General features: G+C 42.3%; 4 protein-coding genes across 9 annotated transcripts in view; 3 read left to right on the top strand and 1 right to left on the bottom strand.

The window, feature by feature from the left end:
• Positions 1–5,923, top strand: part of spidr (scaffold protein involved in DNA repair) — a 28,885-nt gene extending 22,962 nt beyond the window's left edge. For 3 of the 6 annotated variants that reach the window (XM_031865229.1, XM_031865233.1, XM_031865234.1), the window contains 6 exons: positions 247–439; positions 1,816–1,998; positions 3,153–3,246; positions 3,337–3,448; positions 4,454–4,510; positions 5,062–5,923. In XM_031865229.1, coding sequence (XP_031721089.1) covers positions 247–439; positions 1,816–1,998; positions 3,153–3,246; positions 3,337–3,448; positions 4,454–4,510; positions 5,062–5,196 — 774 coding nt within the window. In that variant the 3' untranslated portion in view covers positions 5,197–5,923. Of the gene's footprint in view, positions 1–246; positions 440–1,815; positions 1,999–3,152; positions 3,247–3,336; positions 3,449–4,453; positions 4,511–5,054 lie in introns of all 6 variants that reach the window. The other 3 variants (XM_031865230.1, XM_031865228.1, XM_031865232.1) reach the window with 3 other exon arrangements.
• Positions 5,684–7,099, bottom strand: cebpd (CCAAT enhancer binding protein delta). The gene has a single exon (XM_031865235.1). The coding sequence runs from the start codon at positions 6,920–6,922 to the stop codon at positions 6,011–6,013; it is 912 nt and encodes a 303-aa protein (XP_031721095.1). The 5' UTR covers positions 6,923–7,099; the 3' UTR covers positions 5,684–6,010.
• Positions 7,100–9,729: 2,630 nt separating this feature from the next.
• Positions 9,730–17,608, top strand: mcm4 (minichromosome maintenance complex component 4). The gene is made up of 17 exons (XM_031865349.1): positions 9,730–9,796; positions 10,478–10,555; positions 10,685–10,843; positions 10,961–11,124; positions 11,226–11,327; positions 11,423–11,518; positions 12,318–12,413; positions 12,711–12,849; positions 13,013–13,233; positions 13,383–13,503; positions 14,116–14,375; positions 15,311–15,676; positions 15,764–15,891; positions 15,993–16,200; positions 16,325–16,553; positions 16,830–16,963; positions 17,117–17,608. Exons 2-17 carry the CDS (start codon positions 10,492–10,494, stop codon positions 17,210–17,212), a joined length of 2,583 nt encoding a protein of 860 aa, XP_031721209.1. The 5' UTR covers positions 9,730–9,796; positions 10,478–10,491; the 3' UTR covers positions 17,213–17,608.
• A 1,453-nt stretch (positions 17,609–19,061) lies between these two features.
• ube2v2 (ubiquitin-conjugating enzyme E2 variant 2) lies at positions 19,062–23,968 on the top strand. The gene is made up of 4 exons (XM_031865351.1): positions 19,062–19,156; positions 22,569–22,717; positions 22,825–22,950; positions 23,094–23,968. The coding sequence occupies exons 1-4, from the start codon at positions 19,141–19,143 to the stop codon at positions 23,238–23,240; spliced, it is 438 nt and encodes a 145-aa protein (XP_031721211.1). The 5' UTR covers positions 19,062–19,140; the 3' UTR covers positions 23,241–23,968.
• The last annotated feature ends 1,313 nt before the right edge of the window (positions 23,969–25,281 follow it).

The raw sequence follows: 25,281 nt of genomic DNA on the forward strand, positions 1-25,281 counted from the left end.
GAACAAAGTGGACTTTGCCTCGCGCTCACACCACTGAAACACAGATACACCGTTGAAATGTTGTTGTTCTGGTAATCAGCACTGGGGTGTGTAGCTTGTTGAACGAATAATCTCCTCAAAGCTGTTTTCAGGTGATACAACTTGCATCTAACTTGTGCTTTTTAAGTAACGTTTCCTTGTAAGAATGTTTCTTTCTAGGTCATTCTGTTTCTGAGTAGTTCTCCATCTGTTCCTTTTGTGTTTCAGAGTAGTGATGTAGGCCGGGGTGAGGTTTGGCTGGTGCTGACAGACCCCAGTCTTCAGGAGCCCGAGAGGCCCCGCAGGCGGACGGTGGCCCTGTGTGTCAGCACTTCCTGTGCGCTCACTTCCTGCGTCCTCAAAGCACTAAATTCCCCCGCCGCCTGTCGCATGTCATTCACAGATGCCATCAGAGAACACGGTTAGAGTTTCGACATGGCATGCCATTCAACCGCTACATGTCATGAGCCGTGCACGTCACCCAAAAAGTAGTAAATACACTTATTGACTTTCCACCCAAAGTACAACATGCAGATTATTTTACTTCACTTTCAGTATTTCCATTTTCCGCTACTTTATACTTCTAATTTAATAAATCTCAGAGGAAAATATAATAGTTTTTACTCCCCTACATTTATCTGACAGCTAAAGTCATTAGTTACTTGCAGTGGTGGAAGAAGTACTTAGTACTCCATTACTAAAGTCCTGCATTTCAAGTAAAAGTAAAGCAGTATTTTGGTTGTGTGTACTTAATGTAACAAAAGCAGAAGACGTGGCCGTGCACTAACATGTCACCTGTGTCTAATTAATTATTATGTATAGAAATATTAAGATTATATTAAATAACAAAAAGTAAAACGCTATTTTAACACTGATGCGTCAGAATTGACTATCTAATGTCATATATAATATTACATGAGTACTTCTGATACTTTAAAGGTGTAATATGCAGCATTTTCCAAAACAACTTACAGAAAAGTAATCCCTCATTACTTTGACCCCCGAGAAATGAGTGGTGGTGTTTGTGTCTACAGAGACTCTATTTTCTCTCTTCTTCTCATTTTTCTGTGTTCGGGACGTTTCCAAGCGTCCGCAAAGAACACCTCGCCGGGTTGTAACCCTCAGCCAATAACGACGCCAAAAGGCCTTGCAGCCCGTTCTCATCCCTCACCCTTTAGCGTCTCTCTGCTACAAAGTGGCAGTATTTGACGAACAACGGGGTTGTGACGTCGTTTGTGTGTTCTTCAGTGTTTCCTCTGTTCTTCGTCTCTGTCCTCGGAGCGGAAACACAATCACTGACGGGCCACAGTGTGCGTTTCAGCTGCATTGCGGCACCTTTCCTGTAGCGATGTGCGGAGGTGTGTAGAGCAAAACCGCCGTGAAAGAGTCAGAAAATAACGTTTTATTTCTCTTGTTTCACTGCCGCTCCCTCTCTTCATTCACTGTTGAGCTCGCTCACTGCTGCGCTCTCTGGCTTGTTGAGCCGAGCAGGAAGCAAACTTTGTGTTTACAACTGACAAAGCTACATAGTATACCTTTAAGTTTAATTGTGTTCATTATACCTCTGTGTTTTTACTCTAAGGGAAACTCCAACAAGTCTGTGTACGTGTGTTTTGGGAGTATTACTACATATGCGATAAAAAGTCGTGTAAAACCGTTTGTGGTTCCAGAGAGCTTCTTCCACCTCTGCACCAGAACCAGTCTGCTGGTTTGGGGATGAACACAATCGGAGATCTAGTTTAATGCATATTTCACATCCATATTGTGTAGTAACATTTCAAAATTTCCAAAATCTAGGTGTTCTCTTGTGTGTGGAGCAGTCAGTGGTTGAGATGTGCTCCGTGGGCCCTGATCTCACGTCCTCGTCCAGACCAGAGTCTCCTTCGCTGCCTGAGCCTCGGGCGGAGATCCTGACCCAACCTGTGAGACTGGATCCCCTAAGTCCTGAGATCACACCCAACTCCGTCTGCTCTCTCTCAGGTCGGCTTCCTCCCTCTCTCACTGGCTCCTGTGGTTTTCATGCGATTCCTGCAGAACATGCCCGATGGGTTGTTTTCTCAGGGGAAGAAAACCACTTGTTTTTTTCATGCGCAAGTTTACAGCTCAGCGAGAGGCCTTGATCTGGCTTCAAGGCATCGCTGTTTGTTATTCAGTGTCCTCAGGCTGTCATTGTTTAGGACTTTAGGAAACAAAAACACATGGAATTTAGTTGGATTCCAATCAATTCTCACGTCACTTTGTGAGTGAAATCAACATGTCTGCTCCCCAGAAGGCTTTCAATTGCAGATGAGGGTGCAATGATCTGCTGGAAATGAGTTGCAGATTGAAGGAACATTGTTTCCCCTAAACCTCTATCGCATACACGCGGTGTGCATTTTACTTTACGTTAATACGTTTAGTCTAACATGAAATATGTCAAGAAAACTTTTTGCAACAAAATTAAAACATAGAACTCCTGCTGTGCTGTTTTTATCAACCTTGTTTGAATTAGTCATTTTGTTAAATATTGCTTTACTTTCTTTAAGTCGTTCCAATTATGTAAATGTGGTGCAGAAAGAAGAAAACCAGCGTGAAACAGATAACAATCTGCATCTGTCGACTCGGTGTCACAGTCGAGGGCAAAGATCAAACTGAGCCCTCTGGTTCTGGCCCCTCCGGCCCAACGTGTTTGGTCAGGTGGCTGAAAAAAAAGAAAACAAAACGTATTATCTTTTGCACTTGTGCGCGGATACCATCTTCTGGAAATTACAAGTGGAAAAAGGCTCAGACCGCAACATGCAACTGCAATTTATCAGCGTCAAACTCGGTATCTCGTTTACGTCCCCGGGTTTGTTTGTGGAACAGCAGCTCTGGTTGTTAAGTGAGATGGTGTTCAGGGAGGGAGCGCTCTGCTGCCTTTATCACTGCCATCTCAGATAAAAATGAAAGGGATGTGTTTATCTCTTTACACCCTGTCACAAACGTACACACACTCTGAAACCTATGTAGATCATGTATCCGTTTCTTCTAGTTAGGCGTCAGTGTTTTTAGTTGAAAATAACTTAAAATGTAAATAACATTGATGATAAAAGATAAGCTAAAGTCTGTTTCCCAAGATTGTTTTGCGTGTAAATTTTAACACTTTCTGCCTGCAGGGATGATAGTTGGTGTGGATGAGACCACTGCTCATTCCTGGCCGGCCTGCAACCACTGTGGAAGTGACAACTTAGAGATGTTCCCTGAAAGACCGTAAAGTTCTCACATTTAATCAAAATGACTGTTAATGTTCATGCAAACAAACATCACGGCGAATATACACGTTTATGTTCCTTTCCGCAGTTCAAACTTCCGCTGTGTTTCTTGTAAGTCGTCGGTGGACAAGCCGGACACGAGGATCCAGCTGGACGTGTTCCTGAGTTCTTCATTAACTAATTGCACTTTAAAAGTGACGGTGAGAACAGTGTTTCTGGGTTTTTAAGTTTGCATTTGAACGTCCACTGTTTGGTGATTCAGGCTTCAGAAATGAAAATGCTTGAGGGGCTGATCCAGTATGATTTTACACAGCGTAGCTCACAAGAATTTAAAGGAGTAGTCGCGTTCTTGCCAAGTGAGATGAGAAGCTTGATAACGTGTCTGTTAATATGAAGCTACATCCAGCAGCCTTTAGCTTAGCTTAAGACAAAACCTGGCTCTGTCCAAAGATGGAAATACGCCTCTAAAGCTCAATAATTAACATGTTATATATCATTTGTTTAATCTTTACAAAAGCCGATGTGTAGAAGCGGTGACTTGCTGTTTTATGGGAGGTTATGGGTCAGACTATTTCTTAGTTGGGACCAATAACTTCCTGGAGTCTTCCAGTTTGCTTCTTGGAATTTCTCCCAGGCTTTCTTGGTCGGCAGATTTTGTTACCTTCTGACAGAGCCATGCTAGCTGTTCCCAGTATTTGTGCTAAGCTAACTGACTGCTACATATTTACTCTGCAGACATGTGAGTGGTATTGAACTTCTCATCTAATTCTTGGCAAGAAAACATGGAACTATGGCTTGAATTTTTAAAAAAAAGCTGTGTGAAAAGCTTAAGCAGCGAGAGAATTATAAAATTAAAATATCAGAAGATTGGCAGTACAAAGAGCATCCGTCTTGTTGAAGTGTCCTAGAGCAAGACACTTAATCCTTCCTCTGAGATTCCCGCACATTAAAGGGGCTTAATAAATAAAACCCGTCCCTCCATCTGCATGACGGCGTCTTTTATGATGTAAAACCTGCTGTGACTTTATCAGGACGCTAAGAGAGCCAAACTGATAAAGTGAGCAGCGTTCCTTCTTATCAGCCGGCTGATGTTTCAGCCCCTTCTATCAATCTGTTACTCACCAGCATTTGTTTTTCATTTGCAACATCAAAGCGATAATTAAAAGGACATTAATGGCTCCGAATCTTTTCATCTCTCCCGACAGCTGCAGCAGAAGACGATCACGTCGATCCTGAACACGGCAGCGCTGGAGGGTCAGGGGGTGAGTTTGCTTTTACCAACTGTGACATAACTCTGGGCTGCATTGATCTTCTGTCAGTATGTCCCGAAAGCACTGTCGTCTGTTCATTTCACGGTGATAAAGCCTGTTCTGTGCTGAACACACACAAAAACCTGAGTCATGCTCGTCACTTAAACAGTTAAAAGGAATGTGCCGCCAAAATACTGACGTAGTCTCCCACCCACCTGTTGTATTTAGGGATTGTTTTTTTTTTTTTAAAGTTTGCATGCAGTTTTTACGCTATATTTTAATAACTTTCCTGTTTAACTTGTAGGTGGTGGCAGTGTTATTTGCATTGTAGGTATTAATGATGTTTACATGGGGAACCCGTGAGTGCAGAATACATTAGATTAGATACATTAGAAACGCTGCTGACCAATGTGGAGTGTTGCATAGGTCGGGGCCTGACATGCACTCAGATATTCTTGCAACTTCAGCAGATTTGAGAAAACTATATTTAAGAAGTGCAGTTAGTGTGGGGGAATGTTTTAAAGGCTGCATTATGGTTTTCAATAAAGTGTTTCAGTTCCCAGGTTACGATGTGGAGAATGTCCTGGGAAGAGAGGTGGGCCCCCTCGCCGCTTACGTCCGAGTCGTCACCAGGAAACCGGCCCTCTGGATCGGCCTGGAAGAGATCTGCCTCTGAGGCTGTCAGGGAGAGAAGCTAATGATATCAATCCTCAGGCTTCAGGCGGCTCCAAGGATCTGCACAAGAGGCCTCACTCTGAGCCAGTTCAGCCTTCTCTCTCTCACACTCCCCCTCCTCCCTTCTGAAGGCCTCCCTGACAGCTTGAGGCTGAAGGGAACAGGCTGGAAGAAGGCAAGGTCTTGTTTGTGTTAGCGATATGTGATCCTGTGGACCAGGGCTTGACAGCCCAAGGGTAGACCAGTGGCATGCAGTCTGTCAGAGCAGCCCACGCGGTTCATCAACTTTGACTTTTGGCTGTGAACACTTTCTTTAAGTGGTTTAAAAAACTTCTTTCCCCCCCCCCCCCCCCCGAAATCTACCTCTGTATTTAAGATTACTTACACTGTCAATAAAGTTGTATTTTTGCTGACTTTACTATCCATTTCCTGTTGCACTCTCACTTCTGAAAATATGCTCCAGTTGTTCCCTCCACATGTAGTGTACCAAAGACTACTCAGACCAGGAGATTTCTGCACCTTTTCAGCAATTTTATTATAGATTCCATAAACAAAATGTTTTCAAGGGTTTCATACAAACTATATAAAAGATCATGCTCTGGCTCTTATACAAAGTTTGGAATTATATAACATGTACCATATCAGGTATATCATGTAAATGCAGTGGTAAAATAATTTAATACAGAGAAAAATCACAAAATATGGCAGCAACATCATATATATATTTTTCCAGTGCCATTATGGTAAGCTTAAAATACATCTGGTACAGATGGTAAAAAACGAAATGTCTGTTGAGGTATGTCTCCTAATAGCTCAGTCCATAGGTTCGCGAGTCCATCACCGGCTCGCGGAGCCCGCAAACGAAGAGTTGGGCATCTGCTTGAAGAAATCTCTGAGCCCGGAGAGCTCTCTCGTTAGCTGCTCGATAGTTTTATGAAGCTTGTCGTTGTCGGAGCTCAGTTCGAGCAGCTTGTGCTGCATGTCCACGTTGCGCCTCTTGGCTTTGTCCCTGCTTTTTCTCACCGCGACGTTGTTCCTCTCTCGCCTCTGTCGATACTCCACGCTGTACCTGTCCACCCTCTTCCCCTTCTCCCTGCCGCCCTTCCGCGGGGAGGATCTGGCCGAGCTGCCGCTGGAGAGAGGCTCCGGGGTGGTGGGGGGAGTCGGCTGCCCCGTCGTGAGGCTGACGGAAGTCTGCGCGCAGCTCTTGATCTGCGAGGGCAGGGACGAGGACATGTCGCTGTCACTCCAGTCGGACTCCTGCTTGATGGGCGCACAAAACGCCCCTTTATCCAGCCCGACGTCCGCTTTCCTCTCCGCTGCTGTGTACGCGGCTGACAGCTGCTGGTGGAGGTGCTGCTGGTGCTGGTGCTGGTGCTGCTGGTGCATGTCGCCCGGCGGCGCGGGGCTCTGCATGTTGTAGAAATCCAGCTTCTCCTGCTTCACGGTGTTGTTGAACAGGTCGAGGAAGAGCTCGTCGTTGCACAGCTCCAGGTTCGGCACGGCCGTCATGGACTCGATGTACTGGCTGAAGTCGATGGCGCTCTCGTCGTCGTACATGGCCGCGGTGGCGGTGCTCAGCTCCACCATGGTGCCGTCCTCCTCGCTCCTGCTGCCCGGCTTGCAGACGCCGAGCTGCGGGGCGCCCCCCAGCTTGGCGCTCTCGTAGAAGTTAGCAGGCTCCATCGCCCAACTCATGTTGCATCGTGGAGACACGCAATGAGAGTCCAGGCTGTATATGTCACACATGAACACTGCTGACTTCTTCCCACGTGGTTTTTAGGAAGTTTATATCAACTTGTTGTAAAATAAAGTGACCCACAGATGTGACAGCGCAGTAAACCTGCAGTGGATTCCACTCTCGGTGCACGCGCCTTAATCACTTTTAAAAATTAAAAATAAAATAGTAATCTTCTTCTGACAGCACTTGACACTTCTCTGAAGCGTCGTACTTTCGCGCAGTGTTTTTGTATCGTTGCCCCGCCGACGTCACACGTACCGCCCTCTCACGAGCCAGTCAAGGCAAAAAGGAGGGCACGTGGTGTCCATTGACTTCCCATTTGAGGAGCGAGGGGCGTGTTGCTCGTGCCACCCACTTTTTACTACGATAGCATGAATGGTTCACAGTTGTTGACATACTGAGGGTTTAGGATTTTAATTGGTCTCCAGAACTATAAATGATTCAAAGTATTCAGACCATTTACTGAAGTAAAGGTAGTAAAAACACTCCTTTACTAGTATTTAAGATGTTAAAGTACAGAGTATTATCAGAAAGGTGTACTTAAAGTATCCAAACTAAAATGACTCATAATGCAGGATGAGTTAGTGTTTTACTGAATTGTTATTACTGAAGCATGAACATATAAGCGATACTTTAATGTTGTCGCAGGTCGAAGCTCATCGTTACTACTTTATGTCGTAATATATTATAAACTGATGACATGTTTTGTTTTTAAAAGCTTATTATGAAAAGTACAATATGTCCATCTGAAAGGCAGTGGAGTATAAGTGTAAAGCATGCTGAGGATTAAAATACTCCATGCACTTAAGTACAATACTTGAGTGCGTGAAGCCTGCGCTGCACCACTGGTCTGATAAAGTGATCAAACATCCCAAAAAGTGTTTCGATGGAGGGAAGTCCACCAAAACATATAATGGCAACTTCCTTTCATGCCGATGGAGAACATGAAGATGTTTGTAAAAAGTAAAATGTACTACTTACAAAAGTACTTTGTGTGTATGCCATAACAATACAAGACAATATGTATTATCTATTAGACTTATATTAACCATGGACAACATATTACTGTAATAACGTGTAATAAGAGTTAAGTACTAGTTTTTACTTTAGTTTTATTTAGTTCTTTTAGTAATACTTGTTTTATATTACTTTATTTCTTATTAACCTTTTTGAGGTTCCTCATGTTGTGTATCTGTGACTTGGGATACAGTTTAATTTGCCCAAAAGTCTCTCCCAAAATTGGTCGAATATACAAAATTGAATGTGATAAACGTGATGCGGTGAAGGGAAAACAAACAGAAAATGATTGTTTAGTTGAGAAAATAATTGACAGCTTAATCAATGATAATAAAAATAGATCAAATAAAAAAACAAGTCACAACACATGCAGGGGATTTGACTACTGTTGTTTGTCGCTCTCATTTACATAGCGAAAGCAAATTTACAGAAGGATACAAAAAACCGGACAAACACCTTAACAAAGATTACAAGCTCAACAAATAAGAAAATCTATAAAAATATACATGTTTATGTTACCAAAACTCTTGTTTACCTTGTAATTACAAGTATTATTAATGTTATTAAAGTCATTACACTTCATTATTATACAATGACATTTCATACCAAGTAGATACATACATACATACATACATACATACATACTTATATTAGTATAACATACATACATACATACTTATATACATGCACATACTTATACTGACATACTGACATACATACACATACATACTAACATACATACACACATGCTGACGTACTTACATATTTAAATACATACTTACATACATACACACGTACATACTGACATGCTTAAATACACACATCCATACTGACATGCTTAAATACACACGTACATACTGACATGCTTAGAGACTGACTCATGTTGACAGAACACATTTAGGGGACATGATGAATGGAGCGGGGTGGTTCGTACCACCTTGAGGGACGCATGTACTGAAACTTCTCGGAAACGCTCCTGTGTTCCCCCCCTCAGGAAGTGTGCTGTACTTTTCCTCTGTCAGTAGCTTTAGAAATGGAAACTGCGCCACCTGTTGGTCAATGAACGCTCCTGCAGGATAAAGTCATATTTGAACGAGTACAAATAGCAAAAGAAATGCATCATTAAAATGCATCATTATAATGAACGACAATAAGATTCATTTTAAGTTGATATTTCTTCAGTTCGGACTGCTGATATTGTGACAAAAACGAGGATTTGATCCACTTACTCTTTAAAATATTCACACTCTGAATAGATGGATATTTTTCTCTCTTAATTTCAGTTTACAATTAGTTTCCTCGCTGAAAAGCAATTTAAATATCTCTGTTTTGGTTAAAATGATCCGGACTATGTTGAGATAAGTAACCCGTAATACATTATTTGTCTTTAATTTAACATTAAGTATAAACGCTTATTTATTTATTCTCAGTTTTATTTGTATTTTTTAGGCACTGGTTTTGCCACTGTTTAATTGTTTTACATTATTTTATTGTTAACTTTTTCAATAAAGAATAGGTAGAAAAATACGCTTTATTATTGGACCAAACCAAATCAAGTTCAGGGTATAAAACAGCATAATGCCACGCGCACGAAACGCTGATCGTTTTCTAAATATGATATAAAAACATTCATGTTGTTTCAGCTTTCTTTCAAAAGATTTATGTTGTTGATCAAGACATTTCAGTGTGTTTAATTAAAGTCGCAACGACTTAAACTAATCAGGAACCCCCCTCTGCAGTGGAGGAATCGACCGGAAAGAAAACGTGGATCCTGGCTTGCTATTGGTCCAAAGTTCCCCGCGAAAAACACGTTACTCGCAGTTTCGCGCCAGATCTGCAGCTCTAGGACGTACACACAAGAAGAGGTAAGAAAAGACGTGTTTTGATGGACTTATTTCTTATGAATCTACTGGACGTGTTGTTTGGATCAAACTGTCTGTGTTTATTTGATTGTGCATCGACAGACGAGCTCACGTTTAAGAGTTAAATCAGTTCAAACTGAGAAGTACGTTCCAGCTCATTGTCTCCTCTGCAGCCACATGTCAAATGGTGGAAACGTTATTGTCAACTTTTACCAGAAAGTATCAAACATATCTGATCTTGGTCTCACTTCGAGGATTGTATCCAGCAGGTACTGTGGCATGAAAGTGGAACAATAAAGGGACACACAACATCTCCATAAAGCTCTTTTTATCTACTGTCCAATCAGAGGCTCAGCAGACTAATCTAAACAAAGCAATAACCAAGTAAACAAAACGACAGGGATGGCAGGAAAACCTCTATAAAATGATCAAATAGTTTTATACAAACTCAGGAGATCAGTCGGCCTTGTGAAATGTTGAGGCTGCACAAACCTGACTCATTCAAAAGTGAATGTATTGTCCTCTGTGGTCTGCAACAGAAAACAAACAGCCCGACTTTCATAAGTCAGTCTGCAGGTTGTTGAAATCCATCCACAAGATGGTCTGCTGAAAACACTACCAGAGAACCTGCAGTTTATGTAAATACTTAAAAAAATAAGTGACTTGAATCCATTTGATCTTCAGATATTCCAGCAACAATGTCTTCCCCAACATCGACTCCTGGTGGCCGCAAACGAGGAAGGAACACCAACCCATCCACCCGTGAGTTCACGTGTCCTCGATCAAACGAGACCCTCAGCAGTCATGAGCTCCACTGAGGAGACCACATGCTTGTAGGTCGGGTGTGTTTGTCTGTGTGTGGTGCTCATAACTTGTCTTGTGTGTCCTCAGCCAGCAGCGAGGGCCCCACCTCGCCCCCCTCTCAGCGGCGCAGAGGCCAGGACTCGTCCGCCCTGGACCTGATGCCGATGCCCACCTCCCCGGCAACCGACATGCTCAGTCCAGCAGCACCTCAGGACAATTCTCTGTTCTCCAGCCCCCGGCCCTCAGGTGACCACACACAGCTTATTCGTGGTTTTAGCTTTATCCAATGGCAACGCAGGGATGTTTTAATCTTCTTTGTTGTGGCACACTTGAGTGTTAACTCCAGTGTCTCTTTTCTAACAGTCCCACCCAACGAGGTGGACATGAGCTCCCCTCTGATGTACGGGACCCCCAGCTCCAGGGTGGAAGGGACCCCTCGCAGTGGAGTGCGCGGCACCCCAGCCAGACAGCGTCCTGATCTGGGGTCGGTCAGGAAGGCTCCACAAGTCGATCTTCAGTCTGAGCCGGTCAGTGGAGGAGCCGAGAGGATTTCATTGTGTACTTTTAATAAGGAAGACGAGCTTGAAACCACAGTAGTTAACGCTTCTTCTTCTTCTTCTTTTTGCAGCCGAGTGCTGACGGTGCCGTAGCCAGCGAGTCAAACGCAGGTCAGCGACTGGTGATCTGGGGGACTGATGTCAATGTTGGGACCTGCAAGGAGAAGTTTCAGGTATGAAGTCTTACATCTCAGCCCTCATAAGATGTTCCCTGTTCTTGGTACAGAGAAGTTAATTGTCTGCGTGCTTTGCATCCCTTTGCTCTCAGAGGTTCCTGCAGAGGTTCATTGACCTAACCTCCACTGAAGATGAGAACGCCGGTTTGGACCTGAACGAGCCTTTGTACATGCAGAAGCTGGAAGAGGTAGCGTTCTTTTTTGTATCTGTTTATCGTGCTCTCTTGCTCAGTTTGGTGGTACAGTTTGGACCGATCTATTCTTTGGTTTAAATCAGACTAGATGTTTTTTATATTGTCTTTGTTTGTAGCTTGTGTACAGCAAAGTGCCTTTTTTTCCCCAGCTGGGAGCACTTCAGAGGCAGAGAGTTTTTTTTAGCTGAGGGCCCTGGTTGCGCTGATACGGAATATCAGCAGAAGTAAAAAAAAAAATGTCGGCACAAAGTAGAGTACTTGTTCTGGATGAAGCACATAGGGGGAGAGGACGGACCTGCTGGTCTATGGGCGAGGACCATCGTGTTATTCCGGTTCAGGTCAGCTTTATTATTACACCATAAAGTCCACAGTCCAAAATAATAACAAACAATATAACATGCACAATAGGACCATAACATACTCATAATAAGACACATTTGCTACCACGTCTTCGTGGAAGGCTTTTTGTCCCGCCACTCCTGCACTGTGATTGGACGGCTCAGTAAAAAGTGACAGTGAGGAGTGCAGCGTTTTTACCCAAAGTTGACTCTCCGCGACCAGAAAAAACAGCAAAAGTGCAGCACTCAGCGCAGAATAGATGCTGCATACCTTGTCACGCTGCTGGTGTGTCCCATTGGAAATCATTAAAACATTTACTGGCCTCTGGATAAAACACTTTGATGCCCACAGACCCTTATATAATAAATGAGAAAAGGATGATTGAGTCTGAACTTCACAGGAATTGTCAGATCTAGGTCTTAAATATTAATATTTCTCTTTTTTTCTCCCACAGATTAGTGTCGTTGGTGATCCAGTGCTGAATGTGAATTGTCTGCATGTGAAGTCCTTTGATGCAGAACTGTACAGGCAGCTCATCTGCTACCCACAGGTACTGCCCTGTAGTTTTAGAATTACATTATTACCTCATGTGCATTACAAAGACACTTACAAAATGAAGTGATTCATGAATCTTCATGCTGGTCTTCGGCCGGGTATATTACGCCGTCTCACAATACAAAAATGAGAGATTTCATGAATAAGCTACAAAGTCCTGAGTGCAGTGTGAACAGACTATTGTTGTATTTTATCTACAGTATGTTGTAAGCATCTTTGTTTAAATTACACTTTATTTCTAGTCTCACTCTGACAGCCTGCTGATGAGTGAGTGATTTTCTTCCGTTTGCAGGAAGTCATCCCGACCTTCGACATGGCAGTCAACGAGCTTTTCTTCGAGCGTTTCCCAGACTCCATCCTGGAGTTCCAGATCCAAGTCCGCCCCTACAACGCCCTGAGAACCAGAAACATGAGGAGCCTGAACCCAGAAGGTGTGTGGATTCATTAACCCAGCCCATGTCAAGTGAAATCACACTTTTATTAGGACTAGCGATATTTCCTACCATATTTTGTGTGGGATTTTCATGAATAGTGTTCATTGCTAAAGCGTCTGTCTGCCTTATGCGTTCCCCCCCCCCCCCCCCCCCCCCATAGACATCGATCAGCTGATCACCATCGGCGGCATGGTGATCCGCACCTCACAGCTCATCCCCGAGATGCAGGAGGCATTCTTCCAGTGCCAGGTGTGCGCCTTCAGCACCCGCGTGGAGGTGGATCGCGGGCGCATCGCTGAGCCGGCGGTGTGCCGCCACTGCAACACCACCCACAGCCTGGCGCTCGTTCACAATCGCTCGGTCTTTTCAGACAAACAGATGGTGAGGGTTCAGCGGGGTTGATGATGGGGGGCCAGATTGCTTACAGTCGGCGATGACACCTAATCTCAGAATATGTCGAGTGGTAATTAATGAGGTGTGGCTGTCGAGGTCATGACATCTGTTCATTTATCGATCTCGTTTTTTTCCAGATTAAAATTCAGGAGTCCCCTGAAGACATGCCGGCCGGTCAGACGCCTCACACAACTATCGTGTACGGTCATAATGACCTGGTGGACAAGGTGCAGCCAGGAGACCGCATAAACATCACCGGTAAGATACTGCTAGGGCTGCAGCTAATGGCTGGTTTTATTAGAAATTAATTTTCTTTTATTGTTTGCTCAATAAAATGCCACAAAATTGACCAACATTTTCCAGAGCTGAAATTGATGTCATCAGACTGCTGTCACGTCCAACCAACTGCCCAAAACCCAGAAATATTCAGTGTTCGGTGATTTTAAAAAACAACAAAAAACAAATAAGAAGCTGAAACTAAAGAATATTTCCCATTTTTTGCTTAAAAGGTGACTTAAAGCGATGGATTATGTAATTGGAACAGTTGCATATTAACTTTCTGGCTACAGAACTGTTGCTTAAGCTCTAATACTTCATAAAATGATGACACATTTTAAAAAGCGAGGCGTATTCTGGCAGATGACAGCCATCCGCTTTTCAGCCAGTTTAGTCCCTTATTCCAAGTGCCATCAATATTCCTAACTCATCAAAGTAGCTGTAGATCTGAGCCACAGACATGAACGGTTTTAATAAACAAAGATTTATGGCATTATAATGTTAAACACTCGTATCTAACCCTAAGACGACATCTTCATAGCTCTCATTTTGTCAGTCCTGGACTCCCTAACAGCTTCCCATTTGTCCCTGCAGGTGTCTACAGAGCTGTCCCCATGCGAGCGAACCCCCGTATGAGCAACGTGAAGTCCGTGTACAAGACTCACATCGACGCCATCCACTTCCGCAAGACGGACGAGAAGCGCCTGCACGGTTTGGACGAGGACGCCGAACAGAAACTCTTCACCGAAGACCGAGTGCAGACCCTGAAGGAGCTGGCAGCCAAGCCAGACGTCTACGAACGCCTCTCCTCCGCCCTCGCACCGAGCATCTACGAGCACGAGGACATCAAAAAGGTGTGTGAATATGAGTGTTAACCTGTACGAGCACCCTGCTGGAAGAGTAATCGGTACACAAACTCTCACTTTGATTTGCCAATAACACTCCGGTTGTTGCATCTAATTCCCGACATGGAATTTAAGGAGAGCCAACAGAAATCTGAGACGGTTAATAACATTTTTCGCTCCATTAATGCAGTTTCAGGGCTCTGATGATCTCTCACCGGGACACTCGATGTTAGAGAAACCAGTCTAAACTTCTATTTAATGTCACTGGAGTCATCGATCATCACTAATATTATAAGTCACAGCTGTGTGTTTCCTGCTGTGACAAGTCAAATTATTGTGGACACCCAAATTAAGATGAGATAAAGGTGTTGACGTAAGTATAACGATGCATCGGAGCGTATGCACTCTTCACAGACTCAAATACCATCATTTTAATGGTCACAGAGAAGGATTTATGTTATATTTATATTTATTTTATGAGTTTAAAACCTTTTTATGTTGTCTTTGTTCTGAAATCACTTGTTTCCCCCGAGACAAAGTCTGGAAAAGGCAGCAAAAAAAAAACGCTAAAGAATTACCTCATGTCTTCATCGTTTTGGTGACGATTGCATGACGTCAGCAGTTTCTACCAAAACTGCTGACGTCATGCAATCGACAAGAAAACATTTCTACCTGTTCACCTGTGAGAATATCCACAAGTCAGAAAGAGGAAATAGGATCAGCTTAAATACGCAAATATGATGAGATAAAACTAAGAAGATAGAGTGAGAGAAGCCTTTGAGTCGTGAATGTTATTAGTTCCACGAAGAATTTTCCTGCTTTGACGATTCAAACAAGTCTGTTAAAAGTGTTCTGCAGCCTTGTGTTAATGTAAAGATGGTTGATCCCAGTTTATTGAATTATCCATCTAAACAGTAACACGATTAGACTTTTTTTTGTTCCAGGGCATTCTGCTGCAGCTGTTCGGCGGCACCCGCAAGGACTTCAGCCAGACCGGCCGAGGAAAATTCCGCGCGGACGTCAACATCCTGCTCTGCGGAGACCCCGGCACCAGCAAGTCCCAGCTGCTCCAGTACGTCTTCCACCTGGTGCCCCGGGGCCAGTACACGTCGGGGAAGGGCTCCAGCGCCGTGGGCCTCACCGCCTACGTGACGAAGGACCCGGAGACCAGGCAGCTGGTCCTGCAGACCGGCGCTCTGGTGCTGAGCGACAACGGCATCTGCTGCATCGACGAGTTCGACAAGATGAGCGACAGCACGCGGTCGGTGCTGCACGAGGTCATGGAGCAGCAGACCCTCTCCATTGCTAAGGTGTGTTTGACACTTTTTAAATGATGAAATGTTTTACGTTGCAAAGGGACAGTTCTCACTACTTCTTTCTCTATTGTCTGTCTGCAGGCTGGAATTATTTGCCAGCTGAACGCTCGGACGTCTGTGTTGGCCGCCGCCAACCCCATCGAGTCTCAGTGGAACCCCAAAAAAACCACGATCGAGAACATTCAGCTGCCTCACACACTACTGTCCAGGTGATTACCGCCAGTCGGCAATATCGCACTGAAACACCCGATAGAAAATCTAGTTGTTTCCATGGTTTATTTTCTCACGCTGCATTACGGCGCTCCGTCAGATTCGACCTCATCTTCCTGATGCTGGATCCCCAGGACGAGGCGTACGACCGCAGGCTGGCCCACCACCTGGTGTCGCTGTACTACCAGAGCGAGGAGCAGATCGAGGAAGAGTTCCTCGACATGGCCGTGTTGAGGGACTACATCGCGTACGCACGGACGTACATCCAGCCAAGGCTGAGTGAGGAGGCCAGCCAGGCTCTCATCGAGGTTTGTTTATCTACCTTTTTAATGTTGAATATACACCGAACAACATTGGTCTTAAAGTGCTGACAGTCGAGTCCTATTATTAGACATCAGCCCTCAACTGACCCGTATGCATGTTGGTCCTCAGGCCTATGTCGACATGAGGAAGATCGGCAGTGGCCGCGGGATGGTGTCAGCCTACCCCCGACAGCTGGAGTCCCTGATCCGCCTGGCGGAGGCCCACTCCAAGGTGCGCTTCTCCGAGAAGGTGGAGACCATCGACGTGGAGGAGGCCAAGCGGCTGCACAGAGAGGCCCTCAAACAGTCGGCCACGGACCCCAGAACAGGATTCGTTGACATCTCTATTCTCACGACGGGTACGCAGAACAGTGAATATCAACTGCTTGTTGTGGATGCATTTACAGCTACGGAGGCAATGTGTGACATGAGTGGGTTAGAATTAATAGTCAAAATGTTGCTGTTATTATATAGTGATGTCACCGTGGGTCTTCGGGATATTTTTACTATTTTCTGACATTTTATAGAGCAGCTGCATTATCAAAAATATAAACTGTAGATAAATTGAGAATGACAATATTTCCTTGCAGCCCAACACTTTTTTTTTTGCTAAGTGTATTAATTTGCGTCTCCAGGTATGAGCGCCACCGCGCGCAAGCGCAGGGAGGAGATCGCCCAAGTCCTGAAGAAACTGATCCAGACCAAAGGAAAGACCCCCACCATGAAATACCAGCTGCTGCTTGATGATCTCAGAGGACAGTCTGAAACTGTAAATATCTTTTTTTTTTAAATTTATTTATTTATTTATTTTAATATTTTATAGATGAGCTGTGAGAACATTGTGCTCCTTGGTTGAACAACAGCAGAGTTCTTTCATTTCTATATGTAATGATAACTTCCCTCTTTGTCACTTTGTTTCCAGGCGATCACTAAGGAGCTGTTTGACGAGGCGCTCCGAGCCCTCGCTGACGAGGATTACTTGACGGTTACTGGAAAGACCATCCGTCTCCTCGCCTGAGGCACACCCTGCAATTATGTACAGTCCCTTCATTTTTAAATCCTAGCTTTTCCTTGTGCTGTAAAAAGTATTTTGTGTGATTGAACCACCATATGTTTTGCGGGTGTATTAGATGTTTGAATATCCTGCAGTTTAGAGACGTCTGCATTCAAACTTTGGTGTCCTGATGTGGGGGAAAAAGAGAGAAACACAAATAATAGAGCTAATATTTAAATGTGCTTGTATTCCATTTGTTTACCTATTTTCAAGTAATGTTCTTGATGTTTTGTGTTCTGGTAAAAAAAAAGCTCTTTAGTTCCAACTTGTACATTGTGATGACTCTGGGTTAAGTCACTTATTTCCACAAAAATTAATTGTCCCTGTAGCATTGAGAAATAAAATGTTGCTCACTGAAAATGCTTTGAAAGTTGTTGTTTTTTCTTCCAGTTGTGGCGAGTTGGAATAAATTCCAGTGTTTTAATTGTTATATTTTATCCTGAGTACATTTTATAAGTTAACATCAAATTAATCTGCACTCTGTATCATAAAAACACGACATTATATTGTACACAAGGTTGTTCCAGCTCTTCTCTGAAGCTACAGACGCTTAATATTCAGTTTGTTTTTATCAAATTGAATTGTAATAGAAGTGTTTTGATTTTATACACATTGCCTCGGAATTCAGATGGCATGTTGATGGTATATTTGGAAATTTTGGGTTCTGCACAAGAACTTGATGTTTGAGGGTTGCAACAACATGAGTTTGTACAGAACAATCCAGTGGGGTTGAAGTCATTTATCGTCTACTAAAAAGCCTTAATAAACCACCTCGGCTCCTCTGGAGACCGCTCTGCCTCTGGGGGCCTCCGTCTTTCATGTTTGTTTGTTCAAACCCACAAAATTTTCAAGAGATTCAAGTGGAAAAGTTTCTATTCTGTCACCAGCAGTTGGTTTAATTTGAACACTATGTTCAACCACCTGCACCACGTCCATGCGTCATTCTCATCTGTGACCAACAAATTCCTCAAGCAACACATAACTTTGTGTTGACTTGTCTAACCGAAAGCTACTTCTTCCTGTTATGTTGGCTAACTAATTGGACAGCAAGCTAGTTCTGAATTTAGTTTCCTTGTTGCTACTAACTAATTCATTTGACAACGAATTGGGTCAAACTATTGGCTGAAACACGTTGGTCTGCCAGTGTTGTGGCTTTTTTTTATCTTGTCCATGTTCCATAGAAGTAGGGGAAGATGTCTGAAAACCAAACGTATTCTGCTTTGTGGTTGTGATTTAGCTTTTATGCTAAGCTATACATTTTACACTAAGCTAGCCAATACTATCTCTGGCTAATGTGATGCTAACTGTAATTAGCAGCAGTTATCCAACAAGAGTGGCTTATTAAAGTTTGGGCTAATATATTCTAATTTAATTACCTTTTTAAACTAGGGATTAATAGGCCTAAAGTTAATATTTACATTTCTTCCGGTTATGTATGTTGGAAATCCAGTTTCCTTGTTACTGCCAGTGTTTATTATTTTTTACAACACCTTTAGTCAAACTATTGTTTAAGATATATTCGTTTGTTTTCATTGGATTTGTTGACCAACCATTATTGGACGCGTTTAAACCGTCAGACTGAAATGTCCATCTCATGGAATAGTGCGGCCATTAAAAAAGACAGACCGATGAAGTGATGTAAAAACCTGATAGTGATGTGTCAAAAAATACAGCCAGGTAAACTTTATGGTACATTAAGTTGCTTCAAGATGCCAGTTACATAAGTACTGACCTTCATAGTAACGCTGCCATTGACCAGTAAAATTGTTCAAACCAGTTTGAGTGAACGCAGCAGCTCTTGCAGTGTAGCGATCAGCCACTGAGTTATCAACGGTCCGGTTTTACGGCGGTGACGTCACAGTTCTGTGTGCTTCTGGACTCGGCTGAAGAAGATGGCGGCCTCCTCAGGTTTGTGTGCCTTCAAAACTAGACATATATAAAGCGACACACAAACTGTCGGCGAACCCACTTGGCCGCGATGTCATCTTGGCCACCAAACGTGGCAACTTGCTAAGGTTGATCAAAATTGCTCTGAATGGTCCTTTATTCGCTAATATCTCCCAACGCTCTTCACGGGAGCCGTCTATCTCCCGGAGTAACTGTGTTGGCTAACCTAGCTTACACGAGCTAGTAGCTTGCTCCGTGAGTTAGCTAAAAATAGCTCAAGGTGTCAGAAATAAGCGTATATTTTGCAAGTATTTGCCTTCTGTGTCTCAAAGGAAACTCCTATAGATTGTAAAGTGCGTTATAAAAGTTGAATAAGGGTGTGTAAATAGCCGTCAATATTAAGGGTTGTAAACAACCGCGGATTGTGCTAGTTTAGCTAACCTAACTACTAGAATATTCCAGTACCGCGAGGCAGCGAGAGTCGATCTTGTTGTGTCCGGGTGGCTACTAATTTGATCAGAATAAACGTAACGTTGCCATTCATTTTTTGTATTGATTATCCAGGCGTATTGTGTAGCTTAATAGTCATTACGCTGCAAAAAAAAAAAATCAAGTGACACGTGTGTTTTTTTATACCTTCTATTTTTTTATATCTTCTCTGTGACACACCTTACATTGCAACACCATCACGGTAACGTTATCATTGAAATGAAGGGTCCGGTCCGGCTCCTTCTATGATCAATACTTCACTTTCTAACATTATTTAACAAGATTGCTACTGTGAGACTCCAGGAATAGATGCAGGAAGTAACTCTGTCGTTGTTGGGTGGGGGAGTATAGAAACGCAGCAGTAGTTGGCACACGTCGTTTCAGCAAGTAGTCGGAGCCCATGCTTTCGTTAAGGGCTAAGCAGGAAGCGTGGTTGTCAAACGTACAAAAGTCTTTGAGAATTACAGAAAAAGAAAATGATGATAATTTAAAAACAATGTTCGACGTAGTTTCTTTGGTGTCAATTTAGCTACACAACACGGGGATACAATTACAAACTGGATAAACGGGAAGTAACTGCATAACCGAAACTGCAAGTTTGCAAGACCTGCTGATTAATTTTAAGTTATTAGTGACATAAATATACCTAAAATATAATTTTTTACGTGGCACAAATCTGCTCACGTCATCCGTCTTTAATCAGGATTAAATCTTATGATCCAAACAACTAATTATAGTTCTTGAATGAGTGGCCATTTATATTTTAGAGTAACTTAAATCATGGATTTGACCTACACCTTAATGCTTTTAGTCAGTCAGTAATCTAAGATACCTGATGTAGCCCAAAATGTGTGCATCTTGTGTATTAATAGTGTAATAAAATGTAAAAATGATAATTTGTTCCCAATGCAATTAGACAAATGTTTGTGGAAAATCAAATCGCACTAAAAAAATACGAGACACACAAACTAAGGCTGGGCATACTGATTTATTATTAATATCCTCAAAATGTGCGGATATACTTTGCTTTATACTTTATACCAATATAGACGTGGATTTGTTGTATTTCCTTTTGTCTTATATCACGGTAAACCAATTCATCTTAAGGTTTCGGACAAATCGCCTTCTGATGAAGTTATTTTGTTCTTGTTTTACCTTGTTATAGACCAAACAATTATTCAATTAAATGAGAAAATAATCGTCAGGCTAATTGATTTGTTGATGGATAGTTGTGAGTTACTTATTAGCTGACATACACTGATACCAGTGATGCTGTGGTGCATTACGATTCACCGCTAACATTGGTCTCTTTACCAGTGTTTTAGTGTCGATAAAGGACTGAAATCTAAATCAACTTCTCGTGAGCAAATACCTTTCAAGGAAATGTTCGAGCCACTTAAGAGTCAATCCTTCATTGTGGCCACCGCACACCAGATGTGAATTATTGATTTTAAAAAGTGGTGTGAAGGTTTACTATGATAAATGTCTGAGATCAGAGGAGGTGAAATGAACCTTTGATGACGGAAGGGAATATTTGAGTGTTTTCACCGTGTCCTCTGCCTCAGTCAGAGGCCTTTTTAAAGAAACAATTTGTCTTCAAGTTCATGATTATGAAAAGTAGCAGTTAGTTACCTTAAATGCTGTCCCCTCAACCTCCACCAATCCTCCAGTCACGAACTGTAAGTGGTTCATCATTTACACCCCCCTCCCTCCCTCCTGTCAGGCTGTGTGTTACATGCCAACATCTGAGTCGTCCTCTGAGGACATTTCCCCACTAACTGAACACTTTGACTAGTTTTGAATGATTTTATTATCAAGTCAGCTGTTACAACTCTTGGTCATAAGATGACTGGATGTTACTCTGAAACATTCATGAACAATCAGCAGCAAATGCCCGCGTGCTCCGGACCTCATGACTGCTTACAAACTGCAGATTTTTATTACGCTTCGATGTTCAGCAGCATCAGATATCTTTCATAGATATCTTGTGAACGAGGTATCACATTACATGCAGCTCCACAGCAGGTAGACCAGGATGCTGGTGCAACATGTGCGTAGCGTACGGCATCATTTGATATCGAGTCATCTCTCGTATCAACCAGTCACATGTTTATCAATCTTACTCATTTTAATGCATTACTTTTCGATGATTTAGAAAGATGAATGTGTGTCTGCATCAGTTGGAGCGCCAACAGTGACTAAACACTTTATCACAGTTCTATTTCAGAGGGAAACTATTTTAGGACTCAAGTCACGCTTGTTTACAATTAGGTCTGGAACTAATGATCATTATCCTCATTGATTAATCTATATATATCTATATATATATATATATATATATATATATATATATATATATCTATATATATATCTATATATATATATATATATATATTTTTTTTTTTTTTAGAAATTTTTTTTTTTTGAAATAATTTAGATTCTAAATGTAGGTGAATCGTAAAAAAAACGTGCCTGTCCTAACTTCTCAATCTGTCACAATTTCATTTAAACATCATTTTGTCTGAATCGCAAAGATGTTTATCCTAAACTACAAAGATGTGACGAAGAAGAAAGGCGGAAAGTCTTGCATCTGACGAGCAGTAACCAGAGAATATTTGACATGTTTCCTTTATAGCTCTATTCACTAAATTGATTAAATTGATTAATCTGCAAAGTATTTTGTCAATAAGTTAAACTTTTGGTCTATTAAATGTAATAAAATAGTAAAAAAAAAGTGACATTTTAAAAGTCCACTTATGCTCACTATGTTTTTAATAGTTTTTGGGACAGAGTAATAAGCTACAGTAAGCCAGGTTGTAGCTACACAGATGGTACTGATTGGTGGGTCAATTCATTGTTGGTTTTTGGTCTTTTAATGGAATTGGTTAACGGTAGAAAAAAAGAGACGTATACATTCAGTTTGGTTCTTTTTTTGTTATTTTAGGAGTTAAAGTTCCACGCAATTTCCGCTTGTTGGAGGAGCTTGAAGAAGGGCAGAAGGGCGACGGCGATGGCACCGTCAGCTGGGGCCTGGAGAACGACGACGACATGACTCTCACATGGTGGACGGGCATGATCATTGGACCAGCAAGAGTAAGAGCCGACTCAGCATGTGGACTCATTCCAATGCAGATACTGTCAACTGTTATTGATTCTGTTACTGATACCTGCACGTCTTCTGTCTTCTTTCTGCTTCCTAGACCAATTATGAGAACAGAATATACAGTCTGAGAGTGGTATGTGGATCTAGATACCCGGAGGTGTCCCCGACTGTTAAATTTGTAACAAAACTAAGCATGAATGGGGTAGATAATTCCAACGGGGTGGTAAGTGTCTTCACAAATCTGACATGGTTGTGTACGAGTGTTGCTCTGTGTCTTATCATTCGTTGAACTCGCACATTGTTTTCTCGTTGCCGGCCGGTCCCAATGACTGATTTGTTGTTTTTTGCTTTTGTCTCGTCTCACAGGTGGATTCAAGTAGCGTACCAGTTTTAGCAAAATGGCAGCATTCTTATAGCATTAAAATTATTCTTCAAGAGCTAAGGCGTCTGATGATGTCCAAAGAAAATATGAAGCTTCCACAACCACCAGAAGGACAAAGCTACAGCACTTAATCACAAATGGATTGTTTGACCCTCTGTCTTAAACCTTTACTCTTAGAAATATCGTGTAAAACCATCAAGAGGCTCACGTCACACATCAACAATATCGTCTGCAAGACCAAGATTGGACTTTCTTATTACATAGCTCATTGAAAAGGAAAATGTCCCCGCAGTTAAGCACCGAGTAGTTAAAAGACTTCAAGACCACAGTTATCTGCCTTTAAAAGAAAACTTACTTTGACAATGACTTTTATGTTCGACGTGTTCCGTTGCTTGAAGAGGGAAGCATGACGCCACGCAGAGGATGAACCAGAGTCCCAATAGTTTTAAGTTCAAGCGACTGATCACTGAAGTAAACAGCGAGATGTGTGTGTGAAGGCATGTTGTGTAACTAATACCTAGTCCAAGAGAAGCCACACTTTTCAGTTTGTTAGTCAAAGTTATTAGCAGGTTCATTCAAATATCGTGCAGATTGCTAAATATTGAACTGCGGCTGTAGTCTCAAAGTAGTGTCGCAAGATAAGAAAGATACTTATATATGCATATATATGTATATATATATATATATATATATATGTATTTGACCCGATGTTTCTGTTCTGCAGCTCTTTGACATGTAACAGACGTTGAAGCCTGTTCTGTTCTGAAACTCTTGCATTTAACTTCCAGTGAAAATGGCAGGTGTATGAACTTGTGATTTTCTGATATTAAAATCACTGTCTGCAAAAAAACCAACCAAATCAATCACAAGCGTGACGTTTTATTTGACTCCCCAGCTGCACCAGCACTCACCAGTTTACCCACAAGAGGGCCTCAGCTGACCAGTAGACTTCTGTCTGCAGCGTCATGCATTCATGCGTTATTGTGAGTTAGCCAAGTAATGGAAACCCTGTAGTCATCAGAAAAACATAATCAAAATACCATTTATTATACACTACAGTTCTCATTTGGTGAGCTATTTATCAAATGGACGAACCTGTTTCTTTATGATTGATAGTCCATCCAAACCGTGTCATGATATCACCTCATTCTTCTTCTGTTGGTTCGTAAACAGTATTTTCCAGTAGATATCCAGCTCTGAAAAACAAGGGTGCTGCTCCCTCTGTGACCTTTTCGTTGCTTTTCAGTGGTTTGATTATTCACAAAGTTTAATTAAGCAAATGGGCATTTAAAGGGAATTCACTGCAGATGGCCTAATCGTCTGTCTTTAGTATACGCTCAGTTTGTTTATCTGTTTAGAATTATTATGCATTGCTAAACATTAAGTTGGTGAAGCATCTTTGAATTGAAATTTTTAAACCCTATTGACCAGGAAAATTAAGCAGGACCACGGTCTTTGTTCCAGTAATGGTCTGGGAGAGTAGTCGGTCTGTGAGAGAGGGTTAATGGTGTATTTTAGGGGATTTCTGGTAATTTCCATTCCATTATCCACTGGCACAGACCTTATTTTGAAAGGATTAGTATTTGATGGTCCAGTCGCAAAACACTGATGTACTATCAGTCAAATCATTCCACTGACATTTCATTTTCTTCTGAATACCTTTTCATGAATGGTTGTTGTATTTTGACAGCCGCTGGGCCCTTTTAATGTAAGTGAAGCACAGCCCAGTGTGTCTGAGTGAGCCATCTATACATGATGAACTGTGGCGGCTTCCACGTGAGGCCTGAGTGACTTCCTGCTCATATATCTCTCTGGCTGCAGCAGAGCCTGACTCCAGGCAGCTTGTCTTGTCTCGAGGCTGAAATGGGCAAACGTCTGTCGCACTTGTCACTGCGTTATGGTGAGAGCTGTCCGTTGTTGTTGATTCAAAAATGCCCCCTGAAAACAAAACTAGACTTTTGCCGGGGTCATGTAATTTATATTTAATCTCAGAACCGCTGATTTGCATAGAGATGAATAGAACCGCAAAGGCGTCTTGTCTCAGAGTGCTTTACCTAAGATGAATAAGAATTACACATTTGCATGAGAAACAAGCAACATAAACAGAAAGAAAACACGCCTGTATTATGAATTTGTGCAGCATTTGCATATCAAAAGTTACTCATTTTAACT

The sequence above is a fragment of the Anarrhichthys ocellatus genome, unplaced genomic scaffold, assembly GCF_004355925.1.
Source record: "Anarrhichthys ocellatus isolate YVR2014 unplaced genomic scaffold, GSC_Weel_1.0 scaffold32, whole genome shotgun sequence".
Lineage (NCBI taxonomy): Eukaryota > Metazoa > Chordata > Actinopteri > Perciformes > Anarhichadidae > Anarrhichthys > Anarrhichthys ocellatus.

Bases quoted from the DNA above. Each gene is read 5' to 3' on its own strand.
- cebpd (XM_031865235.1), bottom strand. From the start codon at position 6,922: ATGTGTGACATATACAGCCTGGACTCTCATTGCGTGTCTCCACGATGC.
- mcm4 (XM_031865349.1), top strand. From the start codon at position 10,492: ATGTCTTCCCCAACATCGACTCCTGGTGGCCGCAAACGAGGAAGGAAC. The intron at 15,677-15,763 runs GTGTGTTTGACA...GTCTGTCTGCAG, and splicing joins AGACCCTCTCCATTGCTAAG to GCTGGAATTATTTGCCAGCT. The intron at 15,892-15,992 runs GTGATTACCGCC...GCGCTCCGTCAG, and splicing joins CCTCACACACTACTGTCCAG to ATTCGACCTCATCTTCCTGA.
- ube2v2 (XM_031865351.1), top strand. The intron at 22,718-22,824 runs GTAAGAGCCGAC...TCTGCTTCCTAG, and splicing joins TGATCATTGGACCAGCAAGA to ACCAATTATGAGAACAGAAT. The intron at 22,951-23,093 runs GTAAGTGTCTTC...CTCGTCTCACAG, and splicing joins TAGATAATTCCAACGGGGTG to GTGGATTCAAGTAGCGTACC.